This window comes from Tinamus guttatus, unplaced genomic scaffold (genome assembly GCF_059628265.1).
Source record: "Tinamus guttatus ecotype Peru unplaced genomic scaffold, ASM5962826v1 Tinamus_guttatus_pri_ptg000399l, whole genome shotgun sequence".
NCBI lineage: Eukaryota > Metazoa > Chordata > Aves > Tinamiformes > Tinamidae > Tinamus > Tinamus guttatus.
This window is the reverse complement of record NW_028288933.1, coordinates 1,087,104-1,112,601: the sequence shown is the minus strand read 5'-3', so window position 1 is coordinate 1,112,601 and position 25,498 is coordinate 1,087,104. Positions and strand designations below refer to the sequence as shown.

At 39.9% G+C, this 25,498-nt stretch overlaps 1 protein-coding gene across 3 annotated transcripts in view; it reads left to right on the top strand.

The window, feature by feature from the left end:
• The window catches only part of LIN7A (lin-7 cell polarity scaffold A), a 45,811-nt gene that overhangs the window by 5,070 nt on the left and 15,243 nt on the right, over positions 1-25,498 (top strand). For 2 of the 3 annotated variants that reach the window (XM_088531202.1, XM_088531200.1), the window contains exon 2: positions 13,803-13,921. The exons of the other annotated variant lie outside the window; for it this stretch is intronic. In XM_088531202.1, coding sequence (XP_088387328.1) covers positions 13,803-13,921 — 119 coding nt within the window. The remainder of the gene's footprint in view (positions 1-13,802; positions 13,922-25,498) is intronic. 3 annotated transcript variants of the gene reach the window in all.

The following is a 25,498-nucleotide window of genomic DNA, read 5'->3' as shown; positions in this document are numbered from 1 at the left end:
AGATTAAATTTACCATTTCTTTCTGTGATATGCACACTGATGACATATAAATGACATATAAATTTATTCTTCCAAGCCTGAAATGCATTCCTTGTTTTGCATCACTGTGTTAATATTTATTTTCTTTTTAGTTGCATTTTTATGAAAAAATGAAGGAAGGTCAGTGGATTGAGTTAGTGATTTATGGGTTATGAATAAGTATGTTTTCTGAAGATCTGTGCAATTTAAATGCTCATGTTGGAGTTTTGCCACTTAGTAGTGTCTACTGAGCCCAGTATGTGGGGTAAGAGGAAATAGCTGCTGCATGTCATCTTTGGTTGTTTGGGTGACATAAAAACACATGATTGAAAAGTTAAATGCTTAAATACATCTCTGGCAGAACAAACTTGAACTGCAAGGGTGCTGAGATATGCGAGTAAGAGGAGTTGCGTGAAAAGCTGGAAGAAACTCAGTTAGGTAAAGGTTCCCTCTGCCATGCAGTGACATCAAGATGACTCTGTCCTCCTTCCCAGAGCGGTTCATGATGTTACAGAAATGCAGCTGAGCTCGGTCACTGTGCAGCAAATGAAAATAAATGAGAATTCATTGTGTTATCTTCAATGTGCGCCAGGCACGGCTGCCCTCTGCCTTTCTACAGAATGGCATGCCTTTGTGGTGCACACCACACAAACGCATGGAAAAGTCTTAAAAACGAGTGACTTCTTAACATTTTCACTTCTGTGATGTATACAGGGGCATATCTCAAATTTCCAGTCATGTTTAATGTAGAAACACGAAATTACCCATACGGCGTATCCCTGCGGAAACTTTGTTCGCAGTGAGGAAATGTTTGTGAGAGAAAACGTTGCTGAAGCAAGGCGAGTGGCCCCAGTGGTTCACAGGTGCCTCTGCAAGGAGCCTGCATCCCGCCTGGCCTGCCAAGCTCATGGCTCTTTTTGCCATGGTAGCAATGAAGTAATCATTTCAGCCTATCTGAATTAATTCTGCAGAGAACAAGGAGGCAGACTGGACTTGAATGTATATATTGTGCTTCTAAATAACTTGCCTGTGCTGGATCCTGAAAACTTCAGTTTCACACTGATGTCCGATACACATTTCAGTAACTAAAGAAAAAAAGGTTTAGCTTCTTAATGTAATTGCAAGAAAACAATTTGCCTAACTCTTCCTGTCACCTGTTGAACCCCTCATCAAGCAAAAATTTTAATAGTGAAAAATCAGTGAAACGGTCTGCTTTGTGCGGAGGATTATTTGTCCTCAGTTACTCATTTCTTATCACATGCATGCACATCTTGACATGGAAGACACTGGTGCAAGCGCAAAATGATGCATGAACAAGCAAAAGCTTGCGTTAGTGATGGAGGTACAAAGGGTTACTCTTGAAAGTAGTACGCTAGGGTTTAAAATCCAAATCAAGTAAAACTCTTGATTTTAGTCACTTATTAGAAAAATGGTTGATTAGAATTTGAGGATTCAAGAGAAAACCAAGCAAGGGCAAATAGGTAGTGTTTGAAACCACCAAACTGGCGATTTGTAATTCTGTCTTTCATCATGCACGGTTGATTTGTTTCACATGATAAATTTCATACATGTTTGGCTTTTAAAAAATAAAACTTACTGATGTGCCATAAATTGTACATGTAGGTATAAACCCAAGCATTTCCAAGGTTAATCTAAGTCTGCTTAATCTTTTGAGCTATTTGCTGGAGATTCAGCCTCTGAATGAGAAACATTCAATTGTTAATTCTCTATTCAGATCAGAAGATTTGATCCAGAAATAACACACTTGACATGTTAACACTGTGGGTTTTTTTGTTTTGTTTTTCTGAATTAACCCACAGCTTCAGATCTTAGATATGTTAAATACAGAGGGAGATGTAGGTACATATTTGAATGGGAACAGAAACAGAACGATTTAAAACTTCAAACTTCTCCAGTGTAGTTCTGCCAAATTACATACTTCTTGTAATGGGTTCCTAAAGAAAAGAGGAAAAAAATTGATTAGAAAATTTAGTTTCCAGAAGAGATGGGAGAAGGATTGTTCTCTGTCATTTAAAGTCTGGAGCAATGAGCTATCCAGAAATAACTAGAGCATCAAAGCATTTTGCTTTGCACAAATTTTAATTGTGCCTGTATGTAAGGATTGTAAAGAAGAGCAGTCTCTTTCTTTATTTCTTCTGAACCAAAATTTAATTTTTCCTAGTTCTTCTTAAAGGAAGCTCAGGTGTAAATGCTGATTCTCCACGGACACTAGCTCTTTAATTTTACCCTTAGCCATGTTTTCTAAAACAAAAAAAATCAAAACAATAAATCCTAGACCTTAAGGTATCAATTTCTCTTGAAACAGTTAAGCTCTAGGGAAAAATGCATTCAGAAGAGTTTACGTGAATGACAATAGCCTAGATTCAACCACTGGCAGCAGTTTTAACCTTCATAAATGTATTTACTGACATCTCTTCACTTTTTCAATAGATAGAGAAGTGGTTTTGTCAAATGCTGCTTACCACATCAGCACAGGTATAAAGGATAATGTGCTGCCGTCTTTGCTAGTTACAGCTAGGCTGCAGAAACTCTATCGGGCATGACGACCTTAAACTCTATGCACCTGTGGAAACAGTCAGTGGAAAAAGGGTTGTTTTACATGTGTGTCTCATTCCCTCTGTAGCCTGATAGCCTTGTAACATTACTGGCTGTGGTATTTATACTAATATAGTCAATATTTTTGCTTCCTGATGGTGAAACCCTTTCAAAATATGCCGCGTGATTATGTTCCTCTATCTTAGGTAGATACCCCGTGAAATCAGACTGCTGCTTCAGATGAGTCCCTTTCCCTCTGCTCCTATTCTCAGCATTGTTCAACAGAGAGGACACCAAGCAACAGCATTGCTAGGTGGCTGTGAGCTCTTCATTTCTCACAGGGGCTTTTCTGTACCAAAGTTCGGTTAGTAAGTTGCCACAGCAGTTCCAGATAGCCTCAGTTTTCTTCAAATTTCATAATTATAGAAAAAAAAAGCCCTACTTCTAATTAAGTTTCAAAGTGGAAGATTGTGTGGTCAGTTATGGAGATCCATCAGCAACATATCTCCACTGCCTGGTTTTGCAGGTCTTTATTTCTGTCACCCTCTTCTCGCCTTCGCAGCCTTATGCATACATACCTTCAAAGGGGTTTTATTCCTGAGAAATGACTAGTACGTAGTCAGCTACCAGACAGATTCAATCTACAAAGGTAATGTCTTTAAAAGAACTGTAATTAAAAAGAGAATTTTAAGTCTTTTGCTCCCTGGGCCTACAGAGAAAGTCGTATGTGCCTAATAATTCCATCACATCCGTTGTGTTACACAAATACCATTTTTTCTCTGTTGTCTTGCTGAGGCCTCATACCACCTAGAAGAAAACAGAAGATAAAATTGTGATGCAAAATTCAAAGTGGTGATTTGTATTGTAACTATGTCCAATTGCTGGTAGCCCCCAGGCAGCCTTTCTCCTCTTTCTGACACGAAAAGGTTAAGATGAGCCTGAGCGATAAGAGCAGGAGCAGGCAGCAGGAATCTTTAGCAATGACATCTGAGCAGAGAGGAAAGTGAGAGTCGCTGCTTTGGCTCCAGTGCGGTGCCTGTTGAGAAGGAGAATTAGCATCCCCAGGCTGACCTACTCCCCACTGTGAGACACCTGTTGGCACCTTTCCCTCACGCCTCTTCTGTTTTCTTCCATGCCATCAAAAAGCTGCCTGACGCAAACTAAAACACTGAAAATACCAGTGTGGAAAACGAATGTGATTGCTCGTATGGGCAGTACTATTTTTTTTCTGTGTGTGTGTGTGTGTGTGTGTGTATGTATGATCTGTATGTAGGACACACAAATAAATGCCTTTAGTTAGTAAGGAGAGGGAGAGAATGTTGTTCTTCAGCATCTTTGTTCAGACAAGTTTATTCATTATAATTATTTTTATTTTCTGCTTCTTTTAGTAAAATTTGTAATTCCATGATTTATTTTAATAGTTTTTTCTCTAGACATGTCATTTAAAACACAGAAGTTGTGTTCTACTCATCAAGGAAGATCCTTAGGGTATGTTAATTCATCAGCCCTTTTCCTTTTAATCTAGGCTCGGAACATGCAAGGAGTTGAAGTTTGCAGTTTCAGCAAGGTGTAGAATGTACTTTTATCCGGTGTTTAAAGCAGCTTCATACTTCAGCGTGGTTGACAGTTTCTGCTGAGGTGGGTCTGTGCTACCAGAGCAAGTGATCAGGGGACAGATGAATTTTAGTGACTGGCAGAGAGTTATCAAGGCTTCTGTCTCCCAGACATCTGTGGCTACAGGAGGCAGTGCAGAGTTACATTACTTCCATGTACTCAAATTGTAGAAACTTGCTTCATTGAAGGCAGGTTTATTCACCAAGCTGAATTTCTGAGGGATTTATAGCTTTGCTATCAAGCATTTTCTTTTTGTCAATATTAATAGTTTTAGGAACTCAGACAGGATACCACTTTATGTTTATATTTACTATTTAAGAAAATAACCACGTTCAACACATGACGCCGCTTTTTCTGATACCTACAGAGAGACTGAGAATTAAAATCCAGAAGAGTTGCACATAGTCTGAAACGAACAACAAGAAATATGTTTTTCCTGGAGGAAAGAAGTTTTTGATTTTTTTATTATTATTATTATTTAAAGAATGCTCACATACCCAGGCAAACGTGTGCATGCACCTGAATTCAAAAAAAACTTTTTTACTAAGTCTAATAAAAAAGGTCGTCCTTGTGTCATATCCACAGCCAGCTGTGCCTAGTCAAACAAGTACCACAAATGGGTCTATTCTGTTCCATTTTCCTCTGAGGAGCAAGCTATAAATCATAGTTATGATCATACAGAGCATATATGATTAAGAAACATAAAGTCAAAGTGATTTCCAAAAGAAAAGGAGTTCTACATTCTTCTCCCATTTATCCATAACTAAAGCAGAGGGAAAATCATGGTATTCAATGTACTGTATTTGGAATACAGAAGATATCATGGCACTTTAATTTTTTATTTTAAACAATAATTTGTTATCTTGTTTTCGCACTGATGTTACACTCACTACTTCTTCGCAAAAGCAGTGGGTGCTGTTAAGTGTTGTGTTGGTGTATCTGCAACTTCTTAGTCTCTCACAGATGGCAAAATCTGCTGAAAATTTTCAAACTGGCAGCTCACATTTATGCACCTCCTCACCCTGCTTTCTTTAGAAAAGGGCATGAAACAAATAAGTTAGAAGAAAAAAAATACATCAATGTTAAAAATGTTCTGCTTCTAAGATTAGTGACCTGCACTCTTACTCTTCAGGCCTAGATTTAAGCCAGTGAAAACCCTCACATTGAAACAATCCTGAATTATGTATTAATCCTCATTGCTTTGTGATTCTTTTTGTTTGTCTGCTTTTCATTTAAAAACAAAAAAGACCATACTTAGCCATTTTCTCAAATTATCTGAAGCATTTTTACAAGTTTTAGGAACTCTCTATATACAGCTCACCAAAAAAAAAAAAGAACAGAATCTGAAAACTGCTGCCAGAGGTGCTACTGTGACACACATGTTATATGATGGAATATAACAACTGAGGAGTGCATGCGTATGGAGTAATGCATATGCTAAAAGACTGCCCAAGGTAAAGCAAATCCTGTTCTCCCAGCTGGCCTTAGTGGTAGGCCTAAGCAGTAGTTATAACTTGGGGAGTAAAGGTGGTACTTGAACAGTGAGGTTTAGAAAACATAGAGCCGTGTATTTTTTGAAGGAACTTTGAGTGTTGAACTTGAGTGAACTAAACAGAGTCTCCAGGAGCAAAGACAGTATGCTTGAAATTGAACTAAAGTGACTCAAATTGCTGAATAGAGCCATAAAAGGCTTTTATGGTGTCGACAATAATGGATGGAGGGATCTGTGCACAGTTCACTTTTGTGTATTTGAATCATAGATGACACTGTTTTGACGCAATTTTCCCTGGGAATAAAATGTGTCTTTTTATAAGTTATTTTGCAATATAACTCAAAAATTTACTGTAATATTCAGGTACTCTTGAATATTTGCTCTAAATGTGCTGTCTTAGGAGACAGCATGTTAAAGCTACTGTGAACGCTCATGGTTCACTGACTAGCTGTGTTTAGCAGCTGGGTCACAAACCTACTTCTGAGAAATGGAGTGAAGCAGAGAACTTTTAAGGCCATAGTGTGCCTGAGACAAGCAAGACCTGGCCACTGCTCAGAGAATTGCATTATTTATGGAAAAACGCATCGAATGAGTAACCAAAGCAAAGGAGAACACCCTTGGCAGTGGTGGAATATATGTTGAAAACCGTGGGAAGATCCCACCAACATTAGGTGCAGACTTAAAACATCGAGCAAAATGAGACAGACACAGGTATACTCAGTATTATTCCACGGTTGACTTTTCTTGTACATTAACAAAAGACTCCAGATAATATTTTAAGGCATTTTTAAAAGCTGCACAAATATACCAGCCTGCTTGCTAATGACACTATTCTTGTCAAATATGGGGAAGAATGGTGCCTCCTGGACCACATGAAGGTAAACTTGCATTGGTTGTTCGCTCCTTATCTGGACAGTAAGAGTAGATTTCGTCTGACCAGTGCAGACGTCTCATACATGGGATGTAGCCATTTAGGTCTGAGCTAATCACTCAGGCTCCCTTTATAGCAGCAAAGAGAACAAGCGCTCCCAGAATGTGATTCATCTCATCTAAAATAGGTCAGATGAAGTGGAGCCTGAAAGCAGCTGGTTCCGTTCATTGACTGTAAAGGCAGCAGCCTAGGGTGAGTAGCTGGGGTGTAGGTATCTATATCAAGAAGTGTGGTGAGATGAATCCCTCACCAAAAGATGAATCATGAGAGCTTTCTGTGGTGGTGTCGTTTATTTGTGTTTTGCTGGTATGTTTACCTACAGGAGTATAGAGCAATACTTGATTAGATCCATAACTGCTACCAATATCATTTAAACTAGAATATGAAAGTATTGATGTTATTGTTCTTGCTGTGACTGATGTGAATAAAACACAGATGCACACTCTGAAAGGTGGAATAATACTGCTGTATTCTAGCAGCTTAGCTCATTTGTCCCTGCACGTCAATGAGTCTGATTCACCGGGTTAAGTGCACCTTTCCACTTACTGATTAGCATGAAATTTGTGCAAGGCAGCCTTGTCAAAATAAGAGCCAGAAGAGGCTGCTCCCTGCCTTGATTTTTCTGAACTATCCAGATTAAATTAGATAAATGTGTTAAATTAACAGAAGAGCTAGTGTGTTTAGGGAGAGCCCTGCTCTTGGTAAGGAACCAGGGAGGTGAATGAAAGCGTGTTGGACAGTCAGGTATTTGACTCGAGCAGGGAATATTGTCCAATACAGAGCCACAAATGGCAGCAGAGCTCTCGTAGCACAGAAAATTTTCAAAAGGTTTGTGCTGAAAGTCACACGGTTTAAGAGTTGGTTATAATGTATTAGAGTTACTGGCTCTGAATTGTGAATGAACTCTACTAATCACTACGGAATCTTAATTGCCAGACCATTGATTACCTGCTGTCATTTAATTGGGTTTGGAGAAGATTGCTAAATATAATAAAGCATCCTGTGTAGGCTTTGATCAGTATGATAAAAATCTGACAGGGTAATATTAAGGAATTCTGGAATGTATTTGCATGAACTGTAAAGGGAATAAAGCTGAACAAAAAGTGTTAGGAGAGTGAAAAATCACTGGGAAATATAATGTCACACAAATCCTTCTTCAGCCTCATCAGAGGTCTTCAGGCACAACTGAATAGAGCATGAAAATTGCCAGGATTATTTTTATGTAATGACCTGGTGAACCTAGTAAATATTTTAGAGACTTACTGAATAGCCTTGCTGTCGTCTGCAGCAGTGCTCCACATTTCAAGTACCAAAGGATGGTGTTTATTCAACACATCTACTTTTCCTAGTAGCTGACAACCTCGGTTGTGTCACCGCAGAGAACTTTGCAGAGTTAACATGAATGAGGCAGTAGAAAGACCGCAGAAAGATCAGAAGATTCTTCTCTTAATAAGTTGTTAATGAACAAATCACCATGTTTTTGCTTTAGGACAGAATCACAGAATACTTAAGGTTGGAAGGGACCTCTAGAGATCATCTAGTCCAACCCCCCTGCATACGCAGGGTCACCTAAAACACGTGGCACTGCGTCCAAGCGGGTTTTGAAGATCTCCAGAGAAGGAGACTCCACAACCTTTCTTGGCAGCCTGTCCCAGGGCTCTGTCACCCTCACTGTTAAGAAATTTTTCCTTAAGTTCCTGTGGAACTTTTGGTGCTTCATTTTCCGGCCGTTTCCTCTAGGTCTGTCGGTAGCCACCAGTGAAAAGAGGCCAGCACCATCCTCCTCACTGCCTCCCTTGAGGTACTTATATACACTGATCAGGTCCCCTCTCAGCCTTCTCTTCTCCAGGCTGAACAGGCCCAGCTCCCTCAGTCTTTCCTCATAAAGAGGAAATCCTCATAGCAAGGGTTGTTGGGTAGTTACTGCCCAGGGTAGTTACTGAGTACAGAAACACTATGTTGATGAGTAATCAAAATATTACATTTTCCCAATGTAAAAAATGCAAGTATATTCCTTTTCAAGAGTTACTCTGATAATAAGAACAAAGTATTTAGCATGCAAAAATAATTGTCCTTTTTTTTAATAACTTTAACCTGTTGACTAAATTGAAATGAACTTAAATACTGCCCCAAATTTATCATAATGAAACCACACACTGGACAACCTTCACATAGTGCTAGATCCTGGTCTATTCACTCATAACAGAATTGTGAAAACACCATCGAGTTCAGAGCAGCCAGTGTTCTTTTTGTAATGTAGGTCTTCAGAATTTGCTTTGGAGTTGTAAGCTTCAGAGATTACAGTGACTAGTTGCTGAATTGCAAACTATTGGGAATAAAATTTATTTTTCAAATGAGCAAGCAAATTAAACTCAGATATCTGAGTCTACATTGTGCATTGTGGGATATGTGAAAAAAAATCGGCAAGTGAAGACAAAACATTGTAACAGAACAAAAGGATGAAGAACAAAGTGATAACTAAGCAAGATGACCTTTCTTTTTAGTTACTCAGTGCTATATGGCTGCATACACATAATTCTGTTTCATTTGGTGTTGCAGGCGAATGTGCTGGTTTTATCACAGTGTGGTATCTTGCTAGTACTGTGTTTGAGTAATTTCTGTCCTTAAGATTTGTATGGTAACCTCCTGCTTGTGTTCCCATTAGGAATGCAAATGAAAATGCATTCAAATAAAAATGTAAAAGAACAGTTGAAATAAGATTTCTTTTTTTTTCTGAAGGCTGTGTTTTTGATGAATGCGCTTGATAAAATGTGTTCCACCTGTTGCCCCCTGCCTTTTTTACTCCACTGATAATGTGACCCGCCGTGCTGAAGCGTTATTATTTCCTGAAATGCTGCAGGCAACCGTGACGATGAAAAAACAAAAAGGGAAGCGAATGTTAAACTGAATGAGAGAGAAAGGAACAGAATAGGAGAGAAAGGAACTGTGTAGATGTGTGAGGAAATCAGAATAAAGCAGTGAAAGGTAAAAGTGTGGTTAGAGTTGGGTGTAACAAGTGCATACTCCTTTTAAATTTTGTGCGCCATAGAGTAGAAGAAGAATAATTCTATCCTCATCTTTACACTAAAATCTTCCCTCTTCCCACTAAAATCTGTGGGATATGAATGAGGGAAATGAGGATAGATTTCAGTCACAGTAGGATGAGTTTAGTGTTAATATAATGGAGTTCTTACTATGGAAAGAGTGAGTTTGGGAAAATGAAGTTTTGTTTAAAAATCTTTGGGTAAAGGAAGAAAAAATCAAAGGTAAAGAGAGGCTGCTATGTTTCCTTTCCCTAACTACATGTAACTGGTTTTAACAGTTTATTTGGTAAGTGTGTGTGTGCGTGTACGCTTATAGGCACACACACAAAACTGGTTATGAATTTGCACTTTCCACAGCATGCAAGCAAATGGTATCTAAGAACAATTCCTTGGTGGTAGCTTCTAACCTTCAAACAGAGCTGATTCCTTAATACCAGTTCACAAAGGAGGATCTGGGGTAAAGAAAAGTATCCCAGCTGAGGAATACCAGTCCTTCTGAAATATGTGGCAGTTCTCTAGTGGACTTACAGGGGTGGATTCCCTGCTGTGTGCTGTTTTTTTCAAGTTACCAGTCATATCACTATTTTGTGCAAGCAGTTACATCAGTTTTAGGTGAAAATCACCTTGTGTAAGAGGTCACCTCAATTCCTCTGCATTGATATAATTTCACTTTTCGACTAATCCTACAACAATTGCTCGCTCAAGGCTCCCCATCAGAGTTATTAATGAAAATAAATACAGTCTATTTCATGAGGTCATATTTTATACATTCACGTTTATGCATTTTTAGTCTGCTCAAAATCTTCTTTGTTCCAGATAAACAGCTATATTTTGTTCCTGACAAAACATCAGCTTGTAACAAACAGCTTCGGCCCTGAAAAGCTGCTTCACCTTCATTCAGGAATTTTTATCCCATTGCCCTCTTTATCACTCTGTGTTTTGTCTCCTGTGAGCACCATCCCACAAGTCCTTGCCAAATTGGGTCAAGCTGTGGGCATGATTGTGACAAGAAAGAAATCTCTGAAAGAATCCACCTATTGTTAGCAGATACGATAGGTGAATAATAATCAAAACAAGAACTTGGATAACAGCATTCATGCATGTTAGCATATTGAATGAGTGTGGAATTGTGGAAAATTAGAATGCTTTGGGGCTATTGTGAATTCTGTTTACTGCAAACAACTTATGCACAAAACTAAGTAATCTGTTTTTGGCAAATGGCAATCTAGTGCCCAATTTTGCAATGCAGTTTAGTATGCAAAACATACTGAACTCTCATTGATTTCATGCCAGAGTCCTGGAATGGAATATAAATTTACTGTATGTATCGTAACAGTCTTTGCTTTAGAAGCAATTAATTATCCTCTGGGGTCTGATCCGTGCCTTAGGGAAATATTTAAATGTGTACTTAATTCTTTCTGATGGATGAATCTACCTAAAATTATCTATGGTCCCTTCTGATTCAGAAATAGATTTCTCAATCAGGACAAACTGAATATACTTCAATTCAGGAAAGCAGCAAACTTGGAAAGCTTCACAGAATGCTATAAAACAGTAAGTACTGTGGTGACAGGGAAAGGCAGTTCTAAACTTGTCTGAACAAGGACCAGAGCAGTTTAATTTCGAGTATCTGAAAAGCTATCACATATCATATTAGCTTCAGAGGCCTCAGCTGATATACTGTGTTAGACAGCTGAAGGTTCCTCACAAGGAATCATACTGCGTTGTGCAGTCTGACGTACCACCTTGTACTGATTGGTATTAATGACTGGGAAGTGTGAGGAACTGCAAATCCTTCTTGCTTGGGTGGAAGATACAACCTTTGTAAAAGAAAGCCCAGGGTAAATGATTAGATAGTTTTAAGTTCATCCTAACCTTGCATAATCAGTAACATTAAAAGCTCTATTTGCCTGCTGCATCATATTTTACATAATGCATCCCTGTGCCTTTGCCATGTTTTGCAAACTTGAAGTGTCTACTTACCCTTTACTATTTAAATCTGAAACCCGCCCAGTTTGACCTATTAGCTGCCATCAGCTGTGCTCTTTCTAAAATATATTTATCCCTTGGTTTCCATTACCTTATTCTTTCACAGGGATCCTTTTTGTTTTCTGATAAGTAGTTTAATAAGAGCTTTATGAGGATCTTCCTTGATAAACCCCCATGCCGTCTCTTTCTGTTAGCAAGTACACCTTCCACTGCTCTCTCCATACATGACTCACAAATCTTCATTAAGCCAGACTTTCTCCTTCCCATGGAGAAGCAAAAGCATATCAGCAAGGCAAAGCAGATGGTGCTGAGGATATTACATGCATTGTGTGGCAGGGAGGGGGATTATTTCAGGCTAACTTTGGCCTAATAACATGGACTGAATGCCCACTAGCAGTTGAAGCACGTTACACAGACCCCTCGTGCCCATGTGTAGGGTTAGTTTCCAATGAAAGGAATCTATCCAGGTCATGAGCTCCAAGAACTGCTCTGTGATGGGCACCAAAGCTCCATGAGTGGAAACAGTCGTCTATCTCGACTTCACCAAGGCTTTTGACACCGTCCCTCGCAACATCCTCCTGGGCAAGCTCCAGAAGTGTGGGATAGATGAGTGGACAGTGAGGTGGATTAGGAACTGGCTGGATGGCAGGGCCCAGAGAGTGGTGATCAGCGGTGCAGAGTCTAGTTGGAGGCCTGTAGCTAGCGGGGTCCCCCAGGGGTCAGTCCTTGGTCCAGTCCTGTTCAATTTATTCATCAATGACCTGGATGAAGGCACAGAGTGCTCCCTCAGCAAGTTTGCTGATGATACCAAACTGGGAGGAGTAGCCGATACCCCAGAGGGCTGCGCTGCCATCCAGAGGGACCTGGACAGACTGGACAACTGGGCGGTGAAAAACCTCATGCAATTCAACAAGGCCAAGTGCAAGGTCCTGCACCTGGGGAGGAATAACCCCAGACACCAGTACAGGCTGGGGACTGACCTTCTGGAGAGCAGCTCTGCAGAGAAAGACCTGGGTGTCATGGTGGATGATAAGTTGACCATGAGGCAGCAGTGTGCTCTCGTGGCCAAGAAGGCCAATGGAATCCTGGGCTGCATTAAGAAGAGCATCTCCAGCAGGTCGAGGGAGGTGATCCTGCCCCTCTACTCAGCCCTGGTGAGGCCGCATCTGGAGTACTGTGTCCAGTTCTGGGCCCCACAGTACAAGAGGGATGTGGAGCTGCTGGAGAGAGTCCAGCGCAGGGCCACAAGGATGATCAGGGGCCTGGAACATCTGCCCTATGAGGAGAGGCTGAGGGAGCTGGGCCTGTTCAGCCTGGAGAAGAGAAGGCTGAGAGGGATCTAATCAGTGTCTATAAGTACCTCAAGGGAGGGAGTGCAGAGGACGGGGATGGTCTCTTTTCAGTGGTGGCCACTGATAGGACTAGAGGAAATGGCCGGAAACTGAAACACCAAAAATTCCATAGGAACTTAAGGAAAAATTTCTTAACAGTGAGGGTGACGAGCACTGGACAGAGAGGTTGTGGAGTCTCCTTCTCTGGAGATCTTCAAAACCCGCTTGGATGCAGTCCTGTGCCACGTGCTCTAGGTGACCCTGCGTGTGCAGGGGGGTTGGACTAGATGATCTCTAGAGGTCCCTTCCAACCCTAAGCATTCTATGATTCTATGATTCTATGATTCTATGATTTCTGAGAGAAAAAGATCCATTTTTTTATGAGGAAAAGATCAAAGGTTTTTATTGGACTTTGTCATAAGGACTCAGCTTAATTCTTTCAGACATTCAGAAAGAAGACCCCATATTATTTCTGTGCAACTTTCTCTTAAGCAGAAAAATAAGAAATATGTTAGGTTTACTAATGTAGATTAGCTGCTTTGGACTAGTAATTTCCACAATATTTGCAGCTCAGAATATACATTTGTGTGTGTGTGTATCCTTACATAAAAATGACAGTTTGTCCATATTTAAGGACTAAATCGCAGTGTTGGTGCATATCTGAGGCTGGTATGACACATGTATGAATACAGCAGGTATTACTAAAGCTGACTGTAAATTCAAATGATCATCACTGGGCCTCTTTTGGTCACTTATTAGTAATTGTTCCCCTTGCAGCTGCTGTTTATACTGATCTTAGTTCCACTTTTTTTTTTTTTCCCACTCAGATGTGGCAAGAGCAATTGAATTACTGGAGAAACTGCAAGAATCGGGAGAAGTACCAGTGCACAAGCTACAGTCCCTAAAGAAAGTGCTGCAGAGTGAGTTTTGTACAGCTATCAGAGAGGTATGCGATTGAGACTTTTAGCCATTTCTTAGAATGCCATCCACAGTCCTAAGAGGAGAAGTGGGCTTGCTCTCCAGTGCTGGAGACAGGAGTACCTTGTGTAAAGGAGGATGGATCTGAGATGTGTCTCCAACTGCCTATGTGCAGTTAATGAAAAGCAGAAACAGAACAGTTGCATCAGCAAGGCCTCAAGCCTGCGGCAATTGGCCTTGCTAAGGAGAAGGAGTGATTCACTCATACTTTGGCATCCTGTTCATGCTGTTTGAGGGTCTGCGCTAACCTGTCCAGAGCTCTGTTGGGATCTGGGGATGGGACAGATTGGGTCAGTGCAAGCTAAAGTACATCTTCTTTGAACTAAGGTGTGTGATATGGGTGGTCTGATAAAATCAGTGCCATGAAAGACAAATGATGTGAGCCCTGAAGTGAAGCTGATAAATGAAGCTAATGGGAATCTTACAGTTGAATTCAATGGTCAAGTCCCAGTGGGTCTCACTGCAGGTGTCACATTCTTGTCAGATTGCTAAGAACTGTGATCCTTATTCTCCAAGCCATGGCCAGGGAACTTCCTAGCTCTGCCCAACAAGAGATAATAAGTGATGGCTGCCTCCTTCCAGACAGGCCTGGACTCCCATCCCCACATACATACAAACAATATCTTTAAAATAGATCATTTTAAAATATTTCTCCGAGTTGATTTTTGGACAGAAGCTGTAAATAAATATAATGTTGTGTCAGATTTTTTGCTAACTAAACTGAATACAGTTAGCCGCCAGACTGAAGTGATTCTAACGCCCTACTGGAAATTCAGTAAGAACTTCTCTTTTGGTTTATTTGTCTAATGCCTGGAGCTAATCCTCCTTCCGTAAAATCAATAGGAAATCTATTGTTACCTCAGTGGTAGCAGGATTGAACAGGATAACTGATGGAACTGGATAACTCGCCACCAGCAGCACATTGATTGAATAGCCCGCTGGGTGAAGGGAAGGAAGAAAGAGCAGACATTAGTTTAATAAGCAGAGTGCAGCACACTCTTTGTTTTATGGAATATATTATTCAATGTGAGGAACAGAGGGAGGTTTCCACTTAATTAGATGGCAGTTGTGTAGGCTTTTTAAAAGGAATACTGTTCCATCACAATAAATAATGGTACTATGTACCCTGAAAAGCTGATGCTCTGACTAGTCCTTTCATTTAACCAACTAAATGCTTCTTTAATTGACCACAGAGCATTGAAGAGTCATTTTTCTTCAGAGTCTACCACTCAAGTTGTGATGAGGAATTTTCTGTCTCTGCAGCGTCGCCAGTGAAATCTTAACAAATGGATGTTCATCTCTGGCAAATATTCTTAGTAGGAGCAAATGCATAGTTTTTAGAAACAGGTACAGAGTCTAGGAAGAGGAGAATGGCTTGGACTCTCAGTCCAGTGAACTGAAAGCAGATCTTGACTATCATTTCAGTGGGCACAGAGAGTGTTGTGTGAACGCATGACAGACAATCTAATTGCTATTACTGTCTTGTAAATAATGGCTGTCACTTTAAGAAGTTTCTTATTATTTGTTTAACAAGAGCTGGCTGGTGATGATGAGCATTTAGGTCAGTTGTACCAACTTGTTAAACAGAGAGATTATTAATACCATTCTTGACTGTATACGTAAATATTTTCTTAGAGGCAATTTTCAAATATGTTAGGCTTAATGGCAACATTTAGGGTGGGAAGGAGAATTGCCATATATACACTGCCAGTGCTTAAGGTTGTTCAATATGCAGCTCCTCTTTTCTGTTATTTACACTAAGCCCTTGGCAAATATTTAGACTCTAATTTTGTTGTTTCCCTAGTAGGAGAGTTGTTTGAAAATTCCAGCAAAACCTTTCTTCCATCTCTTAAAAATCTTTCAGAAAAAGTGGAATTTTTGACCGTGTTAAATTGTTAGACCTCTCCAGGCATTGCAGAAGGTCTGGGAGGATGTCTAAGCTGGGTCATGCCTTTAAGTCAGTGGGATCCATCTTGGGTGATTTTCATGTGCCCTGGAGTTTATGAGAAGCTGGTGGCTACATTCCTGAGCAATAAAGTCTTTTCTAGAAAGCAGAAGCTGGTCAGAAACTTTCCTGCCATTGCTCTCGCAGTTGTTTATCTTTTTTCTTGGGCACAGGACATAGCAGAGTGAAGCCTAGCTTCTTGTTCCCTTATTTTATTTTATTAGCAGGTGCTAATAGAATAGGAGAAGAGCTGACCCTACAAGAGAAGGCACAGCAGTCAGGTTGGGAGTAATGCTAAAGTTATTTGGAAAACAGGAGCCTTCCTGGAGAAAGCAATGAAGTAGAGAGGGCATCAGGAGTGAGGCTGGTATAAGTGAAATTGGATGAAGAGCAGGCAAATTCTGGAAGGGCCTGCCGCTGCTCTGTGTATGCAGAGGTACAGGTTGACAGTGGGACATGTAAGTTGCATCATGCAAGATCTGAATCTAACTACCTTTTATGAGAAAATCCCATTAGATGGGTTAAGGCTGTCTCTTGTAGTCCTATAAGTTCCATAATGGATGAGCTCTCCAAAATATTTTTCTGTTGTAGTCAAAGAATTTATGGACTCTGAACTATTCAGTGAGTTTGATTGTTAGAATATGTCCCAGAGAAATTCAGTTTAGGGCTGTGAGTGCACTGTGAGTGCAGGTGAAATGATCAAAGGCAAAATATGTCCCCTACTCTTGATTAAATGTGACTTGTTCCTTCTGAAACCAGGGATTATTTAACTGTAAAAGCAATAATGTCTTATGATCTATTAGTTTTAAAATCTAATCTAATGTGTTGGAATCTATTAAATGGCTATAATGAATTGTATTAGTGGAAACTTATTTCAAGTTCAAGCCGGGAAAACAATCCTCCCATTGAAATCACCAAGAATATTGTAGGGGTAGAATCTTTTAATAGTGACTAAGTGAATGAAGTCACTTTAAAATAGAAGTACTATGGCGTTTTTCTAAAATGCTGAGTTAGGAAATGGTAATTAAAGGTACTCACTTAATACCACCAGTTGATGCCTTTTGTAGGGTGCTGGTAAGGCAATTGCATTAACTCTGGAATTAATGGAAGTAGGTGAAGTATAATATGGCCTCAAGATACTTTCTTTTCACTCGAAGCCCCAACCTTCCCTAGTTCCACCACAAATACCAGAAGACAAGTCAACTGAAGTTTGGTCACATTAAAATTTACTTTGAAAGCAGTTTATAGCTGCATGACCAAATGACCCATTTCAAAAGCTCCCTAGGTGCAGACAAATTAATTAGCCTTTTATTTAGACCTGTCCCTTGGCAAAAGATGGGTGATTATCACCCACTACAAAATTAAGTTCTTTCCCTGGTGTGTATTTTTATTATTGGTTCAAAGCTGATGACATATTGTAGTCTTCTGATTGCTGCAGATTACTAAGAAGGATGAAGTGCAAGCTGCTAAAGGGAGTGCATGATTGCACTGCTGAGAGGGTATATTCAGATACAGCATAAAACCAGGCAGCCAGAGTTGATGAAGTGAACCCCTGCTCTGACAATAAGCCTTAAAGTGCTATAGGCAAAGAAGTTAAAATACACAGCTGAGCAAAAGCACACTAAATCATCAACATAGTGTGTGGCATGCCTTTGCAGATTAGGGCAATTTCATTTATTGTTAACATCTGGGGATCAGTGCTGAAATGCCAGGAGAGTAATGATATGGGTTGATAAACCCGTGCATCTTCCGAGGAGGGGAAGTTTTCTTTTAAGTTGATTCTATAAATTCTGTCTTTCTGTATGGTAAACAGTTGTGTAAAATACAGATGTATCAGGCTTTCCTTCTACCATTCTCCGTTTTCCATTTCAAGATTAAATCTATTTTTTTTCTGTGTGCATGTTATTTAAAATAAAATCTGACGGATAAATATCAATAGTGAAATGAATTGCTGTATTACATTTATCAGTATCAAATGTAATCAGGTCAGAAAGTGTGTATAAAATCTGACATAGCAATCAGAAGCACAAGAATATCCATTACTTTATTCTATTAAATATCAGGTCATAAGCCAGCAGAATTTTTGCAAGATTGGGTCACTGGCAATCATTTCATCATAGAAGAAGCAGTCAACACAAAATATACTACTGTTGTTGCATGAAGTTATTCTGTGGAAAAAATGTACTCTTTCTGAAGATAGTTTGTTTTCTTCTGTAACTTAAAACTTGTATGCTTACTATAAAATCATTTTGTGACTATAAAATTATTTTGTGGTCAGAGCATCTTAAAAATAATGAAGACCACTAGTGGAATTCAGATACAAAAAATGGCATTGGTAGAAGACTGATGACGTCTTGATTCCCATCTGGTTATTTTAGAGATATATTTGATTACAATATGTAATGCTGAGAACATGGTTTTACTATTTGGTAGGAAAGTTTAAGAAGTCTGTATTCTTTCACCATACCTGGTGAGTATATTTAATTAATGGTGGATTATAGGGCATTATTAATGCATGGATTTCCATGCCCTAGCAGTCTCGATTACTAGAATCCCAGTACTGCTAATGCACAGTGTATTATTATCTGGTATTTTCTCAAACTGCCTACGTGTGCTGTATATTATTGACCCTGATATCTGGCTTTTTGAATATTAGAGAGACACATTGAGGTTGCTGGGTGGTAAAAGCTGACTCTAGTGATATTGTGCTTATTAAATTATGATGCAGTAAATGACAGCAGGAAGCTGGCTGGAACCCATAGCTGTTCACTTCAGACACAAATCCTAATATTTTAATTTAATGCTTTTTAAATGGCTGTACAAAATGTAACAGTCTGGTTATTGGCTGGACTCTGGTGAAACTTCTCATTAATTTCTTCCATTAAAATGATTCATTTAGAATTTTAATGTAGGATTCCAGAAGTGATATAAAAGTGATAATTTTATTGTATTTCAAGAATTGCAAGATCACTTTGTTCAGTTTACGATATAGCGCTCTTCCTCTGGCTCCCAGACCTAGCTTCTCAAAGGCATATGGCATTTTTTTCTGCCCCATGAATCTTATTTGCAGTAAAAATAGAGGTTCTGCAGGCCAAAAGCTGTTGGCCTGAACCAGAATTTAAATTCTGCCTTCCATGACCTTTTCAGTCACGGGAGGCTAAATATTTATTACAGAGAAGGAATAGAATTCCATTCAGTCTTCAATTTCCATGCTGCAAACTCAGCTATCACAATAAATTAGAAGATGATACTTTGAAATATATAAATATAAATATAAAAGTATAGAGAAGATTTACAGACAAAGATGTAATTCACAGCATGGAACTATGATTTAGGCTCAGTAGGAAGCCCACTTTGAGGGCCACCTTTACCCATGCAAATGAAGGTATTAGTCAGGATTAAGTAAAAGTGGTATATTGCACTTCTAATAAGATAATTAGTAAACAAAAGGACAACAGGACAAATCTCAAGAGTAAAGCAGGCAAGATTTGTCTCTCAGCTCAGATTCGTACCTCAGGTCATGAAGACAGTATGATTATATTAGCGTGATGCCTCATTAGGCCAGCTGGGAAGCAATGTTCTTGTTAGGCTAATCTGCTGCCTTGTTTTGCTGGTCCAGATAATATCTTACTCCAAATTGCTGTATTGTTGCTTTAGTAGTAGAAGTCTTGCTACAAATACAGATTTGTCCTCAAAAGTATGCGGAAGCATAATTGCCTCCAGTTGCCAGTTTTTGCTTTTGTTAGGCAACATTAAACATGTTTTAAAGAAATTCGTATTATTGCTAAAGATCTCTGTGAGCTTGTATTTTTAGCACCCTTATTAACACAGGATGAAATTAGCAGTTTTCAACACTGAATGACCAAATATCACATAATTTAGAAAGTCATGGTGGACTTTCTAATGACCAAATTCATTAATATTTGCACATGTTTATGTGTGGATTAAATTGTACCTTTCATTAAAATTAGTGTTGCTGAAAATTAATTGCACAATTTTTGAATTTTTTTAGATACTGAGGTGTGTTTTATTCTCACCTGAACCAGTTCCCTTCAGTTTCCTGGCGGAACCATTTGCAAGAGACTGATCCTTCACATTTTTCATGCGCAGCACACCAAGCCTCTTCAAGTAACGTGGCCTCCTGCCACTGAAAGCCTTCAATTTCCATCCTTAGCTCTGGGGTTTCCAGGATTGCACACAGGAGCTGTAAGAACCATGAAAGTTCAGAATCACAGATCCTTGTTTGGTCAAATCTGTGAGCACACAAGATGCTTTGCAGGCACAGTGGCTGGGATTTGTCTTTCTTAAAGTCTGAATCCTTCAAAACTCCCTGTTTTAGTCAGTGGAGAGAAATAGGTACTTTGAAGGCATAATTAATCTAACTAATTTTAGACATCAACATTAGGATAAAGTGCACCTCTAAAGTGCCTCTTACTTCTCCTTGACTACATAGGGAGCCAGTGCAGATGGTAATTCATAAATGGTAGATATCGAATTTGGCCATGAGTCCTGCTCAGTGTGTCAGAGCGAAAGGTCACATAAAATAACGATTAAAAATTCTGCTAGATCAGTACAGGCTCATCAGTCTTTGAAAAGGGCATTACTTAACTTCATTCGATCATGGTGCTGGTCTGGCCAAATGGTAATTGTAGATTCATGTATGATGCATAGAGGGGAAGAGCTGTGAGCTTTTAACTAAAGGCAGGGTGAAAAAAATGCCCCATTTCAGAAGGTGAGCTGCTTGCTTCTTCTCCTTTCACCATGCTATATTGGGCATTTAGAAGGTTTAGAAGCTCAAAAAGGTTAGAAGCTCAAAAAGGTTAGAAGCCAAAAAGGTTGGCTGTTAGCATAGCCAAATAGTATTTTTTTTTCTCCAAAATCACCCTACTGTGTTCAAACATGTAGTGTTTCTTAAAATCAGTGTAATCAGAAATTAGGCACATTTTGGAAAACAATGACGTTTCATTTACCTCTTTACCTGTTAGAAGAGGTTGAAGCAGGACACTGTTGTTTGCAAGCCATGGATGGCCTGAACAAGGGCTTTGGGAATAATGACCTTGTCACTCAGCAGATGGCCTTCATTAATGGCAAATATACATATTTACCAAGCAGCCCCAGCATTATCAGAGAGGAGGCTTTATTAAGTCCCTGTGCAATTACTAGATCCCCATGACTTCCATGCCTGCGCTGCAAGAGCTTTAAAACAGCTGCTGTTGTCACTTTTTTTTTAGCTGCCTGCAGCTAAATACATTGATTTCACAGATGTAGTGCCCCAGAATCTGGGGCTGCATTGTGTCATTGATCTTTGATCAGTGCTGTCTCCCGTTGCTTTTGGGTAAAGATAAATCTTCAGAGTTGGCTGATGGCTGTGTATCTTCCTGCATTTGTGCACTGCTTGCTTAGCTGTGTGCACAAAAGAGGGTGCCGCAAATCACCTGCAATTTACAGAAGCAATTCAAAACCATGCCCCGTTTGTAGCTGTGTTTATCTAGGTTACTAGCGGTGCAGTGGTGATGTCCATAGGTGTGTGCACAGCTGCAGTTACGTGTGCAACAATGGTCATCGTGACGGAGCACTGTAATCTCTTCTCATCTTTTTGTTTGCTTCATGTTACCAGTTCGCTTCATTGATGCAGGATCATACTTGGTTACATAAAACTTAGGAATAAACAGAGTAGCCTTTGCTGCAGCTCATCTCAAGTTGCTTCTTCCGCATGGAAGAAATCAGCAGCTACGTGAACTGCTGAGAAATATTTTTTATTGGCAGTTTGTGGAAAGCCACTGTAGCATCAGTATGGGATTGCAGTTTTGCCTTGATACTGCCTTGGTACCATCCTACCCCCACCTAACAGAATCACTGAAGAGACTTGAGACATGCTCATCCATCTCAATTTTTAAATTGTACCTTTAAAAAGTAATAAATTGTTAAATCTATCTAAAAATTCGATTTTAGCTGGGTTTTGGATTGTATATAAAACAAGAAGTATCAAAAGTTTTCTTTCTCCTTTCCTTCTCAGTTGGATAGGAACACTTGAAATGCTTTTATGACTGACTCGGGCTTGGTCATGCTTCATCCAGGCATTGATTTCGACAAGACTTTGAAACATGTCTATTGCTTCCTGCATCCCTTACAGCATATAAAGACTTACAGAAACAATGGAGGAAATCAGTGTTTCTAGGTGCTTGTCACAGTTCTGAACCCATAAGTAATTCACAGAGAGTTCTGAGGTGGAGTTCAGAATCACGACCTGTGAACTGAGGTGGCCTTCCGAGAATTAGCTAGTTAGCACATGTTGCTGCTTCTCTAGTCAGTGGTGTGTTGCAGTAGAGACTGCAAGAGACTTCCAGAATTTTTCTAAAGTTCGGTGATTCCAAAGCACAGAACTGAGACAACTATCACACTATTTTCAAAGGTGCCAAATCATAGTTGCCATTGACTTAAAGCAGAGGGTAGAACAGTGTGTAAGGGGCATGAAATGAAAAATTACCCTAGTAATTTTTGTTTATTGTTCCTAATATAAATAAGCTTTTTATTTGGAAATAAAAATCTATTTTATGTTACTTTTAAGAGGGCATCAAGCCACTTCCCATTGACTTCCAAGTGGCATTTTCAGTCAGAATCTTCATTGTAGGAAAGTAAAGAGGATACTCTGAGGTCTCAAGTGTTCTAACAGGGACATTTCAGTTGGGGATATTTCAACTGACTCATCCTGTACGTGTCAGTGCTCACACCAGAGCAGGGGATGTGATGCATGAATTTCCTGGTGCATCTGCTGTGTTCTTCTGTTAGCACAGAAGGGAGACAAGGGATTCTGGCCCAGCCTGAAACCCCTGTTGGGCTGTTTCTTGGACCGGCGTGGCCCTTGAATGTCAAGAGCTCAAGCACCAAAGCTTTGCTCAGGTTTGCAAGGTACTATCAGAGCAGGGTGAACACTGTCCCCTTCCACACATGAAGATGATTAAGAGCTTGAGCACATCATATTTTAGGATTTTAGCTGAAGCCTCCATAAAATGGTCCACCCTAAATTAAAATATTTTACCCTTACACTGATTGTACTTCATTTATTTTAATGATGTTTCAGCCCTGTGCCTTTTTTCCATGCTGCCTGAGGACAGCTTAATAATGCATCACATTTCACGTATTTTTTTTTCACTCTGGCAAAATGGAGCTAGTTTCCCCCATAACCTTTTCCTTCCCCAAAAGAAACATTTTAATAAAATATCCACTAAGAAATTTTAAAAGCCAACATTTGTAATATTTATTTCATGTGTTCTGTAATTAGAGCTGTCACATCCCCTCAGGCTGTTAAATGAGACTGCGTTCGGTTACAGGTTTGAGCTTTTAAAGGAATTAGCCTCCCTGCTGCATAAGGCAGCTCGACACGCAGTGATGCCGCGTGGAGAGGGTTGTTCTGACAGCTGTGGTAACGATGCAGGTGTTTGGCCTTGGAAACAGTAACCGTTTTTCCGACACAAACATGGAACTGCTGTAACTGCTCACAGGCCATCGTGAGCCTGTCGTACCAAAGCGCTCAGTGTGCCAGCAACCTTGGATGACCACAACCTCGAGTGACCAGAGCAGATCAGATATAAATAGCTCATTAATGCAGACTAGTTGTCAAAAAGCAGCTTTTTCTATTCAGTAGCTGCAGGAAATAACTTATGCAATGCACTTTTTGTATTTCTAGTAAGCATCATAACAGATCGCATGCCTTTCTCCAAAAGGTATCTTTGAACCATTTCAACTTCACTGTACTCATTAAGTATCCATTTGTTTTGTCCATTTTTAAGGCAGTATTTTGTTCAAAGATAGTGAGAGTAGCCTATGGTGTGCAGTGTGTTTCTGTGTGAGATCCCTAACTCTGCTTCCGTTGGAAATAGCCAAGCGTGTGGCACAGGCCCCTAGCACAGTAGGCAGTTGGGAGGCATTAGCTTGAACAACTGTGTTTGTGAAAAGTCTTAAATGCATTTCAATTTACCTTGAAATTCCTGCATATGGAAGCAGCATCCGTGATATTCTTTTACCAGCAGCGGTTTTATAAGATTGTCAATATCCCTTGCAAGGATTGCAATTCAGAAAGACAATCTCATCAAGTTCTTGTTCTCCTTAGTCATTTAGATTACTCCCTCCTCTGTTTTCTTTTTTAGCTAACAAAGATAAAACTATTGCCACTATTAAAAAAAAAAAAAAGAACAGTATCAAGACATCAAGACATTCTTGAAATGTAGCTGAAAAAAAAAAAAAAACGTGTTTCACCATGGAACTGTTATCTCTTGGACCATGGTTTGTGGCTGTGTTTTAGTACAGGATCTTATTTTTCCAATTATCTTTGCCCAGTGATATGGTAGGCCTACAGTCTGAATTGGGTGCTAAAGTACAGCTCTGGGAGTCTGTCAAGGTGTGAGAATCAGTGCATCCACCTCCACACACATGCAAAATATATCGCAGTACGAATGGAAAATTCAGGAAAGAGATTGTGAGAAAGGAAAATAGGCCAAATAAAATATTAAAGGGAAAATGGTAAAAACAAGTAAAGGAAAAAAGAATAACACTCTTGGTTTGTGCTGTGGGTGGAAGTTTGCTGTGGAAAAGAAAGCAGTTTGTGGTGCCCCACGGGCAGTCAGCAGCTCCGCACCGCGGCTGCGTGGGAGCCCCTTGCTGGCTCCGTCTGCCCCCAGGAGCAGCTCTCAGCCGCGGGTGTCACGGTGTGCCGGGCTCACCACTTGGGTCCAACGTGGGCTGAAGGGCTGAGAATAAGGTGCAGAGTTTGGGAAGAGGGAAGAAGAAGAAGGGCAGCAGCTGGGCACTGTAACACACAGAGATGAGCTCTTCTCAGGGTGGTAAGAGAAAAACAGCAAGATATTCCTATCTACTCAACATCTTAGAAGGCAGAAATATTTTCTTCTTCTTTTCTAGTAAGTGGAGCCAATTATGAAGATGGAGAATCAGAGTAGCTGATGTCAGAAGCATTATAATGAAGTATAAGGAAATATTCCATAATTAAAATAGTGATCTTTCTCCTATGACGTAGCCTCAGTTCTGCGAGGATGCATACGTGTATACTGTTCTGTTGACGTGACTGCATAAATGCAATGAAGCCGATTCTTTTTTTTAAGGGCATTCTACCCCTCCAGGTCTACATTTCAATATACTCTGTCCTTGGTTTGCCTCCTGGTGTTACTGGAATACTTACTCATTGCTACAAAATATCTCTTCCCTCCTGATGTCTAGACCCAGCTGTCCTAAAATCCACTGAGCATCATTATTATACTTAGAATTGCACTTAGACTTGCATAAGATTTCATCAGGGAAGAGGCTGAGTACCTCTTAAAGGAGTTAATGGAAAAGACTTTTTAATTAAACTAGTAACTTCTAGGATTCGACAGAAAATGTGCTGCATTATTCAGGTTTTTACAGAATGCTTCTTACAGCCTGCTTTACAGAGCAGGCTGCTGGGCGCACTGTCCTTCCTGGACCTCCTCCTCAAGCCTCATACTGATTGCAGCAGCCAGCCCGGTACGTGCTGCTCTGTTACAGCTCCGTGTGGAGTAGTTCCTGCTAAGAAGGCAGCTCCCAGAGTAGCTGTCCGGGCTCCATTGC